The sequence below is a fragment of the Aulonocara stuartgranti genome (assembly GCF_965226115.1).
Source record: "Aulonocara stuartgranti genome assembly, chromosome: 18".
Lineage (NCBI taxonomy): Eukaryota > Metazoa > Chordata > Actinopteri > Cichliformes > Cichlidae > Aulonocara > Aulonocara stuartgranti.
Window position 1 is genome coordinate 3,711,711 of NC_138954.1, and position 17,431 is coordinate 3,729,141.

At 41.7% G+C, this 17,431-nt stretch overlaps 1 protein-coding gene across 1 annotated transcript in view; it reads right to left on the reverse strand.

Moving 5' to 3' along the window:
* Window positions 1-230: 230 nt before the first annotated feature.
* basp1 (brain abundant, membrane attached signal protein 1) overlaps window positions 231-17,431 on the reverse strand; it is a 49,767-nt gene continuing 32,566 nt past the window's right edge. Inside the window, exon 2 of the mRNA XM_082513395.1 lies at window positions 231-4,403. Within this exon, the coding sequence (XP_082369521.1) occupies window positions 3,740-4,387 (648 nt within the window). The 5' untranslated portion in view covers window positions 4,388-4,403 and the 3' untranslated portion in view covers window positions 231-3,739. The remainder of the gene's footprint in view (window positions 4,404-17,431) is intronic.

Genomic DNA, 17,431 nt, shown 5'->3' on the forward strand with positions numbered 1-17,431 from the left:
TCTGTCAGTCGAACAATGAAATATGGCTTAACTGACCTTTTTTTTTTTTATCACATTCACAAATGTACTTTCACTTTTTAATTTCTTCTTCTACAATAGTCCTAACGCTGCATTAAATTGTTTGTTCAAATGCTACTATGTAACAATAACGTATCAGCCTCATTGGCAGGTGTGACTCTGATGTGTCTGGAGTGCATTTGAAAAAAATTGCATTGCACAGAATCCTCAAGTCAATTTAGTACATTTTATTACTATTCCACCATTTATACAAGTACATATAATTTTGAATGCATCAATTTCCATATCATCTTTTTGTTTGTTTGTCTGAACGTGTGGTGTGGAAGTAGCAGTGATGAAACATGGGATGAAAATATCAACTGTAGTTGCCATGGATGCAGACTGAAAAATTATAATTTTTTCCACTTGACCAAAAAGACAGGACTACAGGTTCACCCAACCACGGACATGCAAGTTACTGAGTCAAGAGAGGAAGAAAAAACTGAGCCAAGTGACAAGCGGCGCTCCTCGAGTGTTTGTTTCTGCTACGGTTTGACGAGTGCTGGGAGGAAAACGCTGAACGTCACATGGATGGAACTGAAAAGTGGCAGATGGATGGCTGAGATGACTAAATATATATATACATATACTTACATACATGCAAAGGTGGAAAGACGAATGTTGGTTTGAATAAGCCAAGCACAATTTTGGGTTGCTGGTACCTTACTTGACTGTTTTGTGCAAAAGCATTTAGCTCAATAAAGTCGTACTACTTCGTCCACTGTGTTCATCATGAAGTACAATCTAAAATCTGAGCTTTCTTGTCCTTCACGTTCTTCCTTCCATCTGTCCTGCTGGTTTTCTTTCACTGTCATTTCTTCCTTTTTCATCTCATATGATAATCATCAAAATGTTTCTACTGTAGTATCAATGATAAAAATCCCTCCTTTGTCTTTCCTGGGCCGGTGTATTCTATTTTCACTAGTTTGCACTGAGAGTGCTGCATAACTGCACTGTGCTAAAGACACAAGCAGCATGACGCACATGCACACAGGTTTAGTACAAGACAGAGATTTGGGTTACACTTAACCAGTGCATTTAAAAGTGATGCTATGGGGTCTTTAAACGTCCACATGTGGCAAGTTAGAACTGTCTCAGTATCACCGTAAACCTGCACATGTGTGAATCTGAATGGGCTGGTTTTTGCTGGTTGCTGAGAGTTTAAGGATGCTCAGCTCTGTAAAACGCTGTAATGTCACCTTAACTTTTTTAACCAGGTAATTCATTAGTAGCGGAGGATGGGTGGAGTTAACACCATGCCGAACAACCGCCACGTCCTACTCGCACAAGTGATGAACACGACTGAAAAACCAAGAATGGAGTCAATACCACAACTGCTGCTTTCTAAGCATCCATCTCTGTGCAAGATTACTCCCACTAAAAACCCTTAAAGGTCTCCATACATGCAATTTGAGCCACACTGTGCAATGTGGTTCTAATACACTTGTGTAAGACGTCATATTTGATGCATACTGTTGTTGGCATACCCACTGGATCACGTGCCATTTATGTCTCTTCTACTTTCTTCTATGCTACATCGTCCTCCCCTCGTCCATCGCAACTCAACCTAAGTCTCTCCTTTGCTGGAATCCTAAAGTTTTGCTGTGGAAGTTTAGTCCCAAGCTATTTTTGTTTGCAGGACTCCACTGCCATGACCAAAGATATCATGATCCTTTCAAAGTCTCACACTGTTTACGGTTTTACACCAAAGTGTTTTGGCTTTTAAAAAAAGTTCCTCAAGCGGTGGAAGCTGGGTGTTTTCAAAAGTGTGCTTGGTGTTTACAGTAAAAATAAATTTGGGTGGAGACATCTATCAATATTGCTAGTTTTTAATGTATCAAAGGTGTACTTTAGTACTTTTCCTTCCACCACTGCACAGATGTACATACATGTAACCTATATTTCCAAACAGTAAAGGAAAATGCACGAATGGCGATAATGACTAAATCAGAGGCTCCCTTCCATGTGCAAGGCCTTTCCTTCCAGCCTTAGAAACATGGACCATATTACACTGAATTGGTTGCTGATGGCTCTGATCGTTTGCTGAAATCCTGCCTCCTGCCTGTTCTTCAGTGGTATCAGACTGTTAGTGGTGGAAAGCTACACTGATTCAAAACCCAGTAAATCAGACCTGGGTCAAACAGCATTGTGAGCGCTCTCGCTTAAGGCCTTTTCACTGCTTTGATACCAAAAGGGTGAGGTTTGCTCAACAGGGCAGACTGCTTTAGTGCTGTAAGGTTTGCTCTGGTAGGGCCATTAAACTTGAATATGAAACGGCTCTACTAGTTGGATAGTGTCTTTTTTAACTGTTGAAATTTCCGTGTCAGGAGATTGTATGTGAGCATGTAACAATTTTATTTCAAAGTAAAAGAATCCACTGTTGACTTTTTCAGAAACATATTGTGCTGCTAATACTTGAATCGAAAGTGTGTCTTGCAGTCAGTTTTACGCCCTTTTACCTTCGCTAAGGAAATGATTTGTCTTCCAGACAATCACAGGATGTTTGAGTGCCAGTCTTGTCTATTTAGGTTACAAAGGCACAACTGAGCATTCACTAACTGAGCTCTACCCATGAAGGAGCAAACATCACCTTCTTGGTATTTTAAGCAAGTTCAAACAACCTCTAAGATGTGACCGTACTGTCTACTTCACCCAGGTCAGCAAAAGATATGTCTTTTCAAACAAACAAAAAAAACGTATACGATAATTTTTACTCTAATTTGTCTTCAGATTTTGCTCGAGGACGAGAGGCTTGCATTGAACTTTCTAAGAACATTTTAGAGATCTTTTCAGCGAGGCTTTGCAGATTATCTAAGCAATACAAATGTTAAAAAACCCACTTAGTTTACTAACAATATAGCTAAGGGTTTCAGTACAAAATGTAGAAGTTTATCTGAAAAATCCTACAACTGTTTAATGTCTAATGTTGTTTTTTTCTCTGCAAAGCCCACCTTTACCAACCTTGCGAAATGCCTTAGAAAGCCTGAAAATTCCCAGTCCTCACAATGAATCTCCAAGTAAAAGCTCTTCAAAGAAAGTGGGATCTTTTTAGAGAGAAAAATAGGAAGCAACACAACCCGACAATACCACACACAATCACGCACGACCACAACCACGACTCCACAGCACTGAAAAGCTGGAGGTACCAGGCCAGAGCCAAAATCACAATATTCTGACGAGGAGGATGAGAGGAAGAGGGAGAGCCGAAGAGGGGACAGATTCGACTTGAGTCCAGCTGGTAAGGTGTTTTCTTAACCTCTCCCCTTCCCTCCATCAGAACCCCAAAATTTAGACGTCCACAGATCGAATGCAGGAGCCTTCTGTGGGCTGACGTGGGAATCAGGCCAAACTTTGTGGGACTGTATGAGCGAGAGGAATGGCGGATAAATGGCGAGGCGTATGGCCGACATACACTCGTATCAAAGTTCAAATACTACAGCAGAAAAAAAATAGAATAAAACATAACAATAATAATAGCAATAATCATCTGCAGCGGTGGGAAACTTCTCCAGGTGGTTGCTTCAGTCCTCCTCGATCAACAAATCTTCATCATTACAATTATTATTATTATTGTTATTATCATAATATGGGTGGACTAGTAAATTTCTTTCTTTCTTTTTTTAATCTTCATCGTTGTTGAGTTAGGTAATTTATTTCTTCATTTCCGAAAAGTGGCTGTCCATTAATCTTGAACTGCTACGGTTTGATCCTTGCTTGGTGCCTCTGTGGCGTTTGCCTCCTTGGGAGGTTCGGCGGCTGGTGTTGAACTAGGAGCAGGGGTGGCCTCCTTTGCTGGGGCGGGAGCTGCCGCTGCCTCTGTAGGCTTGGGGTCGGGGGAGGCAGCGGGGGCCGCTTCGGCTTTGGCTGCTGGTGCCGCAGGGGCCTCAGTCTTTTTGGCGTCGGCCTCATCTTTGCTCTCGGCTGCAGGGGTGGGTGCCGCGGCCTTAGCCTCGGCTTCCTTCGCGGCCGGGGCCGATTCTTTGGCCGGGGCAGGGGCGGCTGGTTTCTCCTCGGCCTTGGCGGGCTCTGCGCTCTTGGGCGCCTCCGTTTTGGGCTCAGCGTTGGTGGCAGGTTTCTCTGCCTCCTTTGCGGCAGGAGCTGCGTTCTTTTCCTCCTCTTTGGGTGCCGCGGCATCAGCTGCTGGCGCCTCCTTGGCTGCCGTGTCATTAGCTATCTCCTTAGCATCACCGGCAGCTGGAGCCCCGTCCTTGTTGTCTTTCGGTGCTTCGCTCTCCTCTGCTGAGGCCCCCTCTGCTTTGGCATCCTTGTCTTTAGCCTTGTCATCGTTTACACTGTACCCCTTCTTCTTTTTGCTGAGCTTGCCTCCCATTTTGTATCACTGGCCTCTGAAAGAGAAGGAAAAAATAAGACTTTTAGTAAAAGTAGATATTATATCACAGAGAATGCATTCAGGTGAAAATGCATTAAAGCTATAGCAAAATGTATTAACAGCATGTCAAACAACCGCTATGGCATTCTGTCTGAGACGTATGTGTGTTGTGTTGGAGAGATATCGCCTTAAGTTAAAACTAGGCTGGGTTGCACTTTCATGTAATACCATGTTAAAGCACTAGGAGGTGCAACGAGTCACATTTCCCAGAAATCCAAAATCATCCGCACCAAGTTTTATTCAGGCTAGTCTTAGCTCAATGTTTGTGCACTAACAGAAACCACAGAACTGCAAATGGAAGAAGCATGGATCTGGATCATATTAGTGAGAGGTGTGAATGGGCGGGAACCCTAACCCTGTAGTGTTGGAAGGCATATAATCAAAGACCTGGAAGGGAAATATGAGGTGTGTAGATGCATTGATTGACCAGCCAAAGACCGGAAGTTAGATCAGATTCACATTTACTTTTTAATTAGAGTTTTTATTTTTAGCATTGAAATTTCAAATATTTAAATTTTCTGAAACTATATTTGTTTGGCATGTGGCTAAAATGCAATCTAACCTGAGTCCCAAGAGATTTGCCAGAATCGGGTGGACATTGAGAGGTTATGAGCTAATCTTCATAAGCTATTGGCCACTGAAAGGTTGTTGTTTTGTTGCACCATCAGTCTTCACTTCTTATTTGAGACAAAAAGTGCAAAATCTGGACCGTGTAATGTGTATGCAGAAGCCACGCATTTCTGGAAAACCAGCTCTCAAATTACATTTTTAATGCATTCTTTCAGCATGACCCACATGCCCCCCAGAGAGAAGCACAGCATGATATTTTCATTTTCCACATATTACAACAGAGAAAAAAACTAGATGAAGTAATAGTCATCGGAATAATTGATGTTCACTGTAAGAAAAATGCAGAAGCCTTTAAACTACAAGTCCAAAAAAGAGACCTCGCTCATGTATTCCATCATCCTGGACAACACAGAATAGGCACATCTAGTTTTTCAGCTTTCAGATCAGGAACATCTAATTATAAGTGTACAAAAGAGCTTTCAAAGCTCAGATGCCAGCAGTAATCAGAATCAGAATCAGAATCAGAATACTTTATTGATCCCTGGGGGAAATTATTTTTTGTTACAGTGCTCCATTTTAAACCAGTAAGAGGAAATTCAAATAAGTTACTGAGACAACACTCAAATCAAACCGTCTCTTAAGTTCCTCAAATGGCTGCCGAACATGGCTAATTAAATTCTTATCTTGGTTGATGGGAAAGACTATTTTTGCAGAGAAGTAGACATAAAAAAGATCTGTGTTTGACTGGGTAAAATAATAGTTGCTGTTTTAGTGTGCAGAATGAGATTTCTGGGGTTAAATCTTCTCAGTGCAGAGATTAGTATCCTATGGGTAGTGATAAAGCGAGAGAACCGATACCAAGTATGAGTTTCTGTAATTCTGATTAACACGAATTAGCCATACAAGTTCTGCAGTTTGTCTCCCACCTGACTGAAATGTTTTCAGTCTTTAGAATGACCAATTAGTTCATTAGCCTCATATCACCAGTAGGCACACTCCTCAACCTTCTAGCCGCCTGAGTAAGATGTTATCATCCTAGTGGCTCCATGTTGTAGTGATTAATGCATGCACCTTACTCATGGCAGACAGATCCCTGGTTTAAGACCAGGGAGAGACACAAACCCAGCCTCAGGGGGTCACGAGACAGTATGCTCCTGGTGCTGATCCCAAGACCGGAGTAATGGAAAGGTTGTGTTGGGAAGGGCAGCCAGTGACAAATCAGACAAGTTAATCTGTCCCCTGTGCTGACTTCGGAAATAAGTGATCAGCTAAAAGTTAACTCTTTGTAGGATAAAATAGTTTTGAAACATCCTCAATACCTGGAGAAGAAGCTGTCATCTTTTCTTAAACCCAACCAACCCAACCAACCCAAAACCCGATGCAAGATACTGGATGTCAAACCTAATGCAACACAAGCTAAATCCAACAGATGAGCCTTGAGAAAACTATGAACACTGCCTCATATTACAGCTCCTGCATATGAATCAAATGATCACAGCCTCAAAAGAAGGTCACCAACTACTGGTGCAGCACTTTTTTGCCCGATAACAATTCATAATGCGAATACAATATTGGTTGATAATGTATGAAATGGGTTATCTGTCCTTGATCATGTATCTCATGAAAATTAATGATAATAGAATAATAAATAACACCTGGTAGAGAATTTCTTTCCTTATTTTCTGTCATATATCTCATCCCAACAGTGGATTAATTTGAAAACATGGTCAAAACTTCAATGTAATCCTTTTTAATAAAGCCTGACCCCCTGCCACCTTTAAGATGAATCTTTGGGGCAACAAAACTGGCTGATGAACGTTTTCATACCCAGCATTTCTACATTCAAGTTATTCATGAATAAATGAAAATCTCAAATTGTACTGCAGGAAATTCTATCATCAGGATGGAATATTTCCTTGAAATACTCAACCAGGATGTGAAGCACACAGGGAATCTATAAAAAAGGCTGGTTTGGAGCGCTGTAAATCACCAGTCACTAAGCAGGCAGAGAAATGTGTGTGTGCAGGCTCAGTACACACCCCCACCCCCATAGACACACACACCTGCAGATTCCTGGCTCAGTCTTTCAGTTGAAGATTTTTTTCACGAGTGTCACCATCTGCCTGCTTCATAGGGGAGAGGACTTCAATGCCACAATGAATCAAGCTTATTAGGAGCAAAGGATCAAAGATGGAAGCGTGTCGGATAAGATCCCTCTACGCCGATGATTAAAATAGAGAAAAAGAAAGTCGTAATTTTATTAAGCTATTCTTCTTAAAGCAGTTTGAATTCATCAGTGTATGTGAAATATGCAATTCAGCTGCCTTACCAACAAGGTAACGGATAAAGATCACCATCTTAGAAACTTAAATCAAGAGGCTACGTTACGTTACGTGTGCAGACGTTTGCGTTGCCTTTTGAGTTTTACCTCCAGCAGAATGTTTTTGAATTGGCTGAGCAATAAAAAAAACCCCAAATAATTATTTTCTTTTTAAATGATAAAAAAAACTGCCCTCTGTTACTGAATGTCTCAAATGGGGCCATGTTGACGGACCGACTTCACAAGACCTTTTTATTATTCCTCAGTTATGTGGTTAACGCCAAGGCGTCCTCTTTGTGCTGCCACTTGTAAAAGTGTGAAATCTGTCAAAACGGCTCTGAACGCAGACGTGACCTTTTCCTCCCAAACAAACCCGACCACTGAGAGACTCTGCCGGCTACTCACAAATTTGCCCTGCGAATGGGCCGAGCTGACGGTGAATCCACTCAAAATGCTAATCGCCTTGTCGCCACTGACTAAATTACTCCACTATTCACGCAATGTTCCTGCGGGCGTCCAACAGTTGGCATCTGCCAGGGCCAACGTTCCTGCCGCAGCTTTATACGACCCACAATGCAAGTCTCTCTGCCGCATCACATCATTTGACTCCCGGCTTGTGCTGCCAGTACAATGACTCATGATCATCAGGCAAACAATGGCTATTCACACGAAAGGCACGCTTTCTCACTGCTGGGCGTGTGGTTTTAGTATTTGAAGAGCTGGGGCAGGGCTGAGACAACCAGGAGAAAAGGCCCCCAGCTGACAAAAGACTTAATTTAACCTGCACACTGCAGTCACAGAAGCACAAAAGCAAGTGTGAATGGTCCGTTATGACCTTCCAACATGGCTTTGTGTGGACAATAACATCAGTGCTTAGGAAAGGTGGCCACTTCTATCTTAGTGGCTTGAATGGAAGTAAAAAATGAGCAACTAGAAGGCAGAGAGCAAAGGTCCAAAAAACACTGGACAAACTTCCAAGCCACACATAAAAAGAGAATCCTTTGTTATTTTTATCAGTTCATCTTTACGCCGATTCCTTGACCTTTTATTTCACACTCTGCAAGGATTTGGAATCAAGTATCTCAATCCACTTAGACACACTTTCATTGTTACGGTTGTAAGAAGCTAATCTTCTAACTGTGGAAATCCCTGATCTCATCACTGTGAAATCGCTTCTTGTGCTCTGACCAGGGTTGATCTGCATTTCCAAATTTCATAACTGTGTTTCGAGATGAGAGAGACTTCACTGGCTTAACTGAAAATGTGTTTAATAGGTGAAACTTTAACCTTTGCGACAGACTAAAAACGCGACAGAGAAGTGAAGGGTACTCACTACATCTGGGGACTCCTACAGTCGCTCAACAAATTGCCATCATTGGATTCTTTTATCTTTGCCCAACAGGAGTCATCCCAGGACTCTGAATAATCTGATGATCCTTCATGACCAAGAGTGGGGAGTTAAAAACTCATTTTTAACAGGAAGAAGCCTCATGCAGGGGACGGCCATATGCCGCAGATGGTTGGGTGAGGGGAAAGGGAAGAGTGTAATTTTACTCTTAAGTTACTGGAATTGTTCAGTCTTCGCCACTGTACATTTGTTTCCAGAAGATGCTGACAAACAGCAAAAAAAGGCTTTCAAGCTCAGCTAAAGTCAAATTAAAGACGCTATTGAAATCCCATAAAAGACCCGCAGTCAGCATGTTTAAAAAGCAGCCCGTAGAGACCTCAGCAAACGTCGATGCATCTTTCTAAGGTCCATTTATTCTTCCTGAGACTGCACACACCCAAGATTAACACACCTGCGCGTTTCTTCTTCTACTATTCCCCACTGTGTTCAGCAGTTGCCTCCTTTAGCCACAGACTTTCCAATCCCTCAGCCTCTCGAGCTGCTGAGTTAACAATGCCCACGATTGATTACAGCAGCGGCGCACGGCGAAAAAGCATTTAAAGATTATTAAGTGACGATCATGTCCGTGTCTGGCGAGTCAAAAAGGCGGCAGAGAGGTTTAGGATGAGCAGAAGTCCCTGAAGGAGCAGATGGCTGAGCTTCTCCAGCTCTCACCATCTCTGGCGAGTCATCTGTCACGCCCACACATCGACACCACTGCTCAGCTCTGCTCCACTTTTCTCCACATCTTTGCTACTTTATGCTTCAGCTACAGTCTCCACATAATGCCACCTGGATCAGACATGTATAAAATGTGGCAGTTCTAAAGAGATACTGTATTCCTCTCTACTAAATATCTGAAGTCCCTCTTTTGTCCCTCCGGTCCAGCAGATGGCGGTCTCCAGGAGGTCCCAGGGTCTCCGTGAATCCGCGCCCTGAGAGCAGCAGTGAACCTGCCGGCCTGGCAGGTTCTGCGTTCCTGCCATCCAAGATGACACGTTAAAGGTTAAAGCTGTCACTGTCCGACGCCCTGTCCTGCTCGGACGCTCACTCTGCTGGGAAATCAGCTTGACAGCAGAAAACAGGAAGAACTGCAGGAGCACTAATGGCAGTTTGGTGTTTTTAACCTTTATTAAAGTGAAGAAAATGAACTTTTTTGTGCAGGATGAAGGACAAAAATGGCTAAGGTACAAAAAAAGTACAGTAGTCCCCATTAAATAGATTCCACTAATTCCCCTCATGTTATGAACTTGTTTCCTTGTATTCCTTCTATTTTTTTATCCCTTACATTTCATTAAAAGTTCAAAGAATTCTGACAATTTCTGTTTTACATTAGTCAATTTTTGCTTTGTGATTCATTAAATGTCTTATTTATTAATTTGTTTATTATTTAATTTTTCTCCTCTGCAGTTTATTTGTAGTTCTGGCCCTCTACAGAATATTTTATTCAGTTTTCTTTTAAATTGTATGTACACTGAAGCTAATCAGATGATGCAAAAAAAAAAAATCCTATAAATTAGATACCGTATGTGACACAAAAGGAAAAAAAAACTGACTCTAAGGAGAAAAATGCATTGTAGTGATTGCATCACTTGCTGTTTTTCCAGTGAAACTGACATTGAGGACACAGTTCTGGTTTCACAGGACACACTGACAGAGATAGCATCCTCTCCCTGAGGACAATAACAGCAGCTTCTCGTCCTATGTCACACTGACCTCCATTTTAAAACAGTTCTGCGCCATCAGACTGAACAGATCTACGAGTATGCAACAAGCTGCTGCAGCTATCTAATTCAGCCGGACTGCTGTGGATTTAGACTCTGTTGCTGCTCGTTCAGTCAGACTTTTATTCCCGCCCATGCTACTTTTTTTGTGCCGACAGAAACCTTCTGTAGGGGGTCAAGGGTCGTAATTTTTACTATAATTTGTCACTGGTCCAACAAATGCCCAACAACAGTTTGAGAAATGGGTGGTTTAGGTGAAGTATCGGCCATAAATTTTACACGAATGTAACACTATAATTCACAACACAGGCCTGAGCACTGCCTCCCGCTGCCATCCAGCTTGCTGATTTAAAATGACTGATTCACCAATCTGCAGCAGGAGAGTGCAGGAGGCTGAGCGGACAGGCAGAAAAACTGGAGCAGAAAATTTGGCCCAATCACACACACAGACACAAATAAATGAAAAAAAAGCTCTCTGCGCTGAGATGGAAGAAAGAGAAGGGAGCGGAGGATGCTGGGAGTGCACAGTCAGAGGAGCCTGAGTCGAGGTATTCAAGTGGCTGACAGATGGGAGTCCATGACGAGGGTTTTAAGAGACAAAATTTTCACATTGCACCGATACGATTTTCCCACAGCACTGGGCTATTTTAAAAGCTCAGTACCCCAGATCTTGACGAGCACTTCCACATTCGAGTTAAAGATGTTGCAAAAGTATGTTCTCCCTTCACTCCCACCACACGCTCTGCTCTTTTATTTCAGCCTGAATGGACTGAATTTGCACAACGTGTGTCAAAGCTACAGCAGGACCAGCGGCTACGGCTATTTTTGTCCAACAGTAAACACTTTTCATTTTACTGTAGCTTCCAGCTGTGTGGTTATTTTCATGTGTCTGAGGCAAAATTAAAAAATAATGTTCAAAGGTGCTACATATAGAGAATATATATGAAATATAAGATGTGTTTATTCTAAGTTCTACGAAACTAGTCAAGTTAGCTTCGGTACACTGCTTAATGAAATATTTTTCTATATGAAGACATTAAACAATTAATTGTTTAATAGAACAGATAGAAGGACAACAGCACTCATACAAGGTACATGTTGGACTCTCCAACAACACCGTAAAGTGCATGACAGTAAAAAGTGCAATTTGATAGTCCTTTACAAAAGTGACCATGCACACTCATTTATGAGGAAAGCAGTGCTTGAATGTCTGATGAGCAAGTATTTTAAAACTGCATTCTTTCTAATGGCCAACAGAGGGTACGACTTGTGGTTGTATAAGTCTATACAGTCTCCTTTGTTCTGTGACCTCAGTAAATACTTTCCTAATGGATTTATGGGCTCAACCTGTACTATATAGCCAACATAAAGTTCACGTTGTAAACTACAGTCCTGATTGTATTACAATAAAACAGTTCTAAGGATTTCAAACACCTAGATCACACTCTGAAAAACTTAGGACCAATTAGTGACATCTTTGTTTAAACAATCTATGAAAAGAACTACAGATACAGTAAAATAGTCAAAGAAAAGTACAAGTCATAACCAAGGTCATCCTAGCACACTAAGACTAAAGTAATACAAGGTCTACTGAAGTTTTTGGTTAAATGAAAGTCAAAGTTAAACTAGAGTTGAGATAAAACTAACTAATAGAAACAATTTTGCTTTAATTTCTTTAAAAAAACTTGTGTAAGAACTTTCAAGCATATATACACCTGTATGCTGATGATACTGTCATTAATACTCATGCTCACTTCGTACATGCCTTGGACATGAGATACACTGTAGCAGGTGACTTTGGGTGAAAGTCTTTATTCTGTAATAAATGTATTTAAGACAGACATGTATCTTATGTCTTATGAAATTGTCATTCATGCATTTGTTTCATCTCGTCTGGACTATTGTAATTCTTTGTTTATTTGTTTATGTAAAGCCTCTTTGGAGCGTCTGCAAGTTGTTCAGAACGCTGCTGCAAAGCTTCTGACCAAGTCCTCCAAGTTTTCCCACGTCACACCCCTGCTGATTCAGCTACACTGGCTCCCCGTTAAATTCAGGATCCAGTTTAAGGTTTTGACCTTGACTTTCAGGGCCCTGCATGGACAAGCACCAACGTATATAAGTGAACTTTTGCATCCATACATTCCCAGCAGGTTCCTGAGGTCATGTGACCAGGGCTTGCTTGCTGTCCAGCACACGAGGCTGAAAACAAAAGGCGACAAAGCTTTTGGAACTGTGGCCCCCAGATTGTGGAACTCTCTCCCTTTGAGCCTGAGATCTGTGGACTCAGTGGTCGCTTTTAAAAAACAGCTAAAAACCCATCTTTTTAAACTTGCTTTTAGTTGATTTTTATTTTTAGGTTTTAGCTTCTGTGAAGCACTTTGTGATTTTTATCTTGAAAGGTGCTATATAAATAAAGTTTTTTACTTACTTATAATTCCAAATTAAAACGATAACTGCAAAACCCAATTAAAGTTTACTAAAAGAGGAATTACTGCTTATTCTAACTTCTGTAATTGAGCCACTGTTTATTTTGTCAGCAGAGAGTGGATCATTTTGGGTTTTAAACTGAGGCAGGATCCGATCTAAACAAAGTCGTCACTTTGTTCTGGAGAGCAGTTTAATTACCCAGAGTACACACAAACTGCCCACTGCTTATTCTGGCCTCAGGCTGAAGACACGCACACAAACATGTGCATTGAAACAAATGATAAACACACATGCGCAGGCATGAATAAACACACACTCACATTCAGTCCTGTTTAGACAATCAATCCTCAAATTGACAGAGCTTGAGAAAACTCCTGGGCTGGAAATGGTTATTGATCAGTGCAGTGGGACCACAGAGGGCCGCTGTGTGTTCAGCTGCTGCTTATGAGTCAGAGGACGCACTCAGCAGAGATTAAAGCCAGCGAGACGCTTTGAGACGCTTCTTACCGAGACGTTTAATACTGAATACAAAATCCATCCCGACGCTTTGTTGGCTGCGGAGGAAAGCAACGGCAGACAAAACAAAACAGAACTGAAAGCGATTATGTCCATCTCTGTGGATTAAGTGGCATTTTGCTCTGCTAAATCCTCTCCTCCTCAGATGTTCACATGACCTCCATGTCTGCAAAAGCTGGCGCAAGTTTGTGTGGAAGGGAAGCGACTCGTCACAAATTCTCTGCTTGTCACGTTCCTGCACATTTCAAACATTTGGATTCGAATGATGACCTTGGAAACAGTCAGATGTTATTTTTCATGAATCTACGAATGAAAATTATTCTTTTCAAAATGCATGACTGAATGTGTTCACAACACTGTGCTGAGTCTCAGAGATCTTTGTATTGAACTGGAAAGATTTGAGAACCTTGATGATCCGACAATCCCCTATGAGGAAGCACCTAGCAGCAGTGGGGAGGAAGACTCCCTTTTAGTAGGAAGAGATCTCTGGCAAAACAAACCTCAGAGAGCCATGGGAGAGAGGCTGGAAGGGGTGTCAGACCTATAAAAAACCCGGCTAACTGTTTTGTAATTTGTTTTACAAAAGTGACCCTGTCTTAACTGGTGCATCGATTACAGTATCAACCATACGAGCTGTATTTTTGGTCATTCCCTTGTGATTTACTCCTCTGTAGAAATAAAAAGGGAGCCCGGGAGAGATAAAAGAAAAACTGCAGCTTCATTTGCTGCTGATGGAAAGAAATATCAGAAGCAGCAAATAAAATAAAGCCTGCAGGCTTGTCTTATGAGCACAATTATTTCCCTGTTTCTGTTTTTGATTTCTCTTCTCATTTCATTCTAAGAAACTATAATACAGACTTGTCCTTTCTGCATGCACCGACCTGTAATAATTTTGTCATTCCATCCTGATTTACTGTGCAACGTGGCAAAGCCCCTGGCCTTGTTTCTCCTGTGAAACATTGAAAAGATTTTACTGCTGTGTGACACATCCAGGTCAGCCTCTCAGGCTCTGTTAAGTGATGAAACAGGTGCTCACAAAGTTTCAGCGGCTCCAGCAAATTACCCACAGCTCTCTGCAATACATACATTTACCAAGACAGCTGATGTAACCACAATTTCTGTTTAGTCACTTCCTGTTTTATTTTGGAACCCAAGTGCTTGATTGCATTTGACCTTTTAATTCTTCTGCTGTTTTTCAAAGTTTGCCGTTCCATTTCATTCACCAACTGTCAGCGGTGACCCAATCAACCTCCCCCCCAGATATACTCTCCCCATTTCCCCTTGTCACTTACCAGATTGTCTGGTGTCCCTCAGAGTCAAGCTTTCAATTAACTGCCAAGTTTGCAGCCTTTTCTCCCCTCTGTTTGGAAAGTGTTACTTTCCATGAGTTTCTAGTCAACGCTCCCTGAGAACGACCTTTTGTCTTTTTCTGGACTTCGCTCTTTCCCCAACGCTTGTCTGTACATTGACTGATAACCTGTAGGCCATTTGATTAAAGGTTTGGTTTGAATGAAAGGCTTTAGTGGCATTTAACCAAAAGCTCATGAATAATTCTGGCATTTTTTTGTTAGCCTCATACCTTTCTGATTTTTTGAATTGGTACACTCCTGCAAGATCACTGAGGTCTGTGGATCAAATGCTCCGAGCTGTCCCGAGGCCCAGATTAAAGCACAGAGGAGACTAGGCCTTTGCTGTGACTGCTCCTAAACTGGAGAACAAACTGCCCCTTCCCATCAGGACCCCCCCAATATTAAATATTTCACATCTTTAATTCTCACAGCTTTTCTTTGTTTTTGGCTAAATTACAAACTGGTCAGGAGAGTTGATTCAAATGAAATCTTGACATAAGTACCTTAAAAAAAATGTCATTTATTGTTTTTCTAACAAATTCCAGTTCAGTAAATCTATGTTCTTGGATGTGCTTTACAAAGACATCATGCTGCGTTGCAGATAAAAGAATGATTCCCACTCTTGTCCTCAAAGAGAGGAATGCAGCTAATTAATTTAACTGTGTTACTCTCTGTTAGCAGATACTTGAAGCCACGGTGTTGGAACTGGCATAGGTTATGTCAGTGCGTCCCGTAATGTGGAAACTCCATCTTTTCTAGCAGTGAGTGAGGCACAGCTTGTTGTTTGTGTCTCATCATCATCTGATTTCCCTTCGTACCCGCTTTGACCTGACTTTGATCATTTGTAAAGTTGTTGCTTTTACACTTTTCACCTCTGTCAGATGCACTGCTCTCAGAAATGATTTGCGTTGCAGTACTGCCACAGGGGGCGGCCAAAATGACTCAGACACAGCTGTTGATTATAGAGTAGAAAAACAAGTCATATCGCTGCAAGAGTATGACAGGAATATTTTACAAAAATCTGTCAAGCTATCAAAAACACCAGTAGCCCCAAAAGTCTACTGGTGTGAATGACAACAAATGTTCTGGTTTTTTTTGTTTATAATGTGCAGAAAGATAAAACTACTTAAGGTGACAAAGCAGAAATGTACTGTCATAGCCTCTAGTCTGAAGATGTTATGAGGTTATTGAGTGCATAACGGCACATGAACACAGCACTGCACCTGGTTACTGAGGCTACTTGTAAAAAGAGTCAGTTCCACCAACCCTGCGGTGAGTATGACTGATTGGATTTGTCAGACGCCTTCGCTGCCTTGGCCACTTGCTCTGTTTTCACAGACAGATAAGAGACTTGAGGAGATCCAAGGACGAAAGACAGCGGCTCGTCACTGAACCCCAAGGCGTGTTTGATATTTACATGATCTCAAATCCACCACCTCAGCAGCCAGACACAGACAGTTATGTCTGACCGGTCTGCCTCAGAGGAGCTCTGCCTGAGTCATTCTCAGCCACACTCAGGACTTCAGTGATTTCTGTATGAATACAAATGACTGTCTTTCCTATTTGGAATTCATTCTGGAGAAATTCATTCATGTGATGGCATTCAAACCAAATGCTGACAATACTAAAGAGCCTCAGGTGGATCAGCCTGTGAGCTGTGATGTCCACAGGGACGTGCTTCAGTCTGCAGCCCGGTGAGGAACTGAGTGAAAAGCATGAACCGACTGCCCCCCGCATGGTCTCTGGGACACAACATGAATTAAGTCTAACTGTCACAACTTGTTGTTGACAAGCTATACTGTTAACATAAAGAGAAAGCACGGAGAATCCTTCATCTGACCAACCTTACATGAGTCCAATCATTACTCCAGTTTCATCCCTGGACATCAAATACCGATGTTTTGTCAGACGAGGTCACCTTTTGCTTTTATCTGATCTATCCGAAACATTTAAAATGATATTTCAAATATTTCTGGAGTTAATTTTCTCCACATCAAATGTTTAACTTCAGGAGTTTAACTTCATATGTTGCTTATCCTTACTTTTACAGCTGAAGACTTGGGCCATTTTAAACCTGTTGACGTGTAAGAAAGTCAAATCAAAGCTCCTAAAGACATGATTGTTGAGTACATAAGACCTGAACGAATGCCCGGATTGCTCTTGTGAGGTAGCCGCAGCATCACATCGAGGACACGTTCTCATCCCAAGGCGCCAGATGTTGATGGTGTAGAAGAAATACATACCAGAAAGATTTTGGGACGATATTAAACGCCAAAAGATGACAATCGTCGTTTTAATTCCAAAGAACTCTTAATTTGAAGTCTGGAAGTTTCACATTTTATGACCACATCAATGAGTTTGTTGGGTGTTCACCTTCAGTCACTGGTTAGGTTTAGAGATCAAAGAAAGCTTGATGTGTAAACAAAGAGTTTCAGGCTAAGATATAGATGGATGCCAAAGGAAATGAGGATTACTTAGTGAGTTTAAATGTGACACCAATGGTTTCTTTAGGAGTTAGAAGGGACACAATGGCACAAATGCCACAGAACACCTTTCCGGTTCCAGCTACTTTAACAAACTGGCACTGTGGGAGGAAAGTCTATAATGACCCTCTGTATGTACTGTTCAGTCAGCTCAGCTGCTATAAAGAACCTTACAGTGTGTGTCAATATAAGTCTTGACACTTTCACA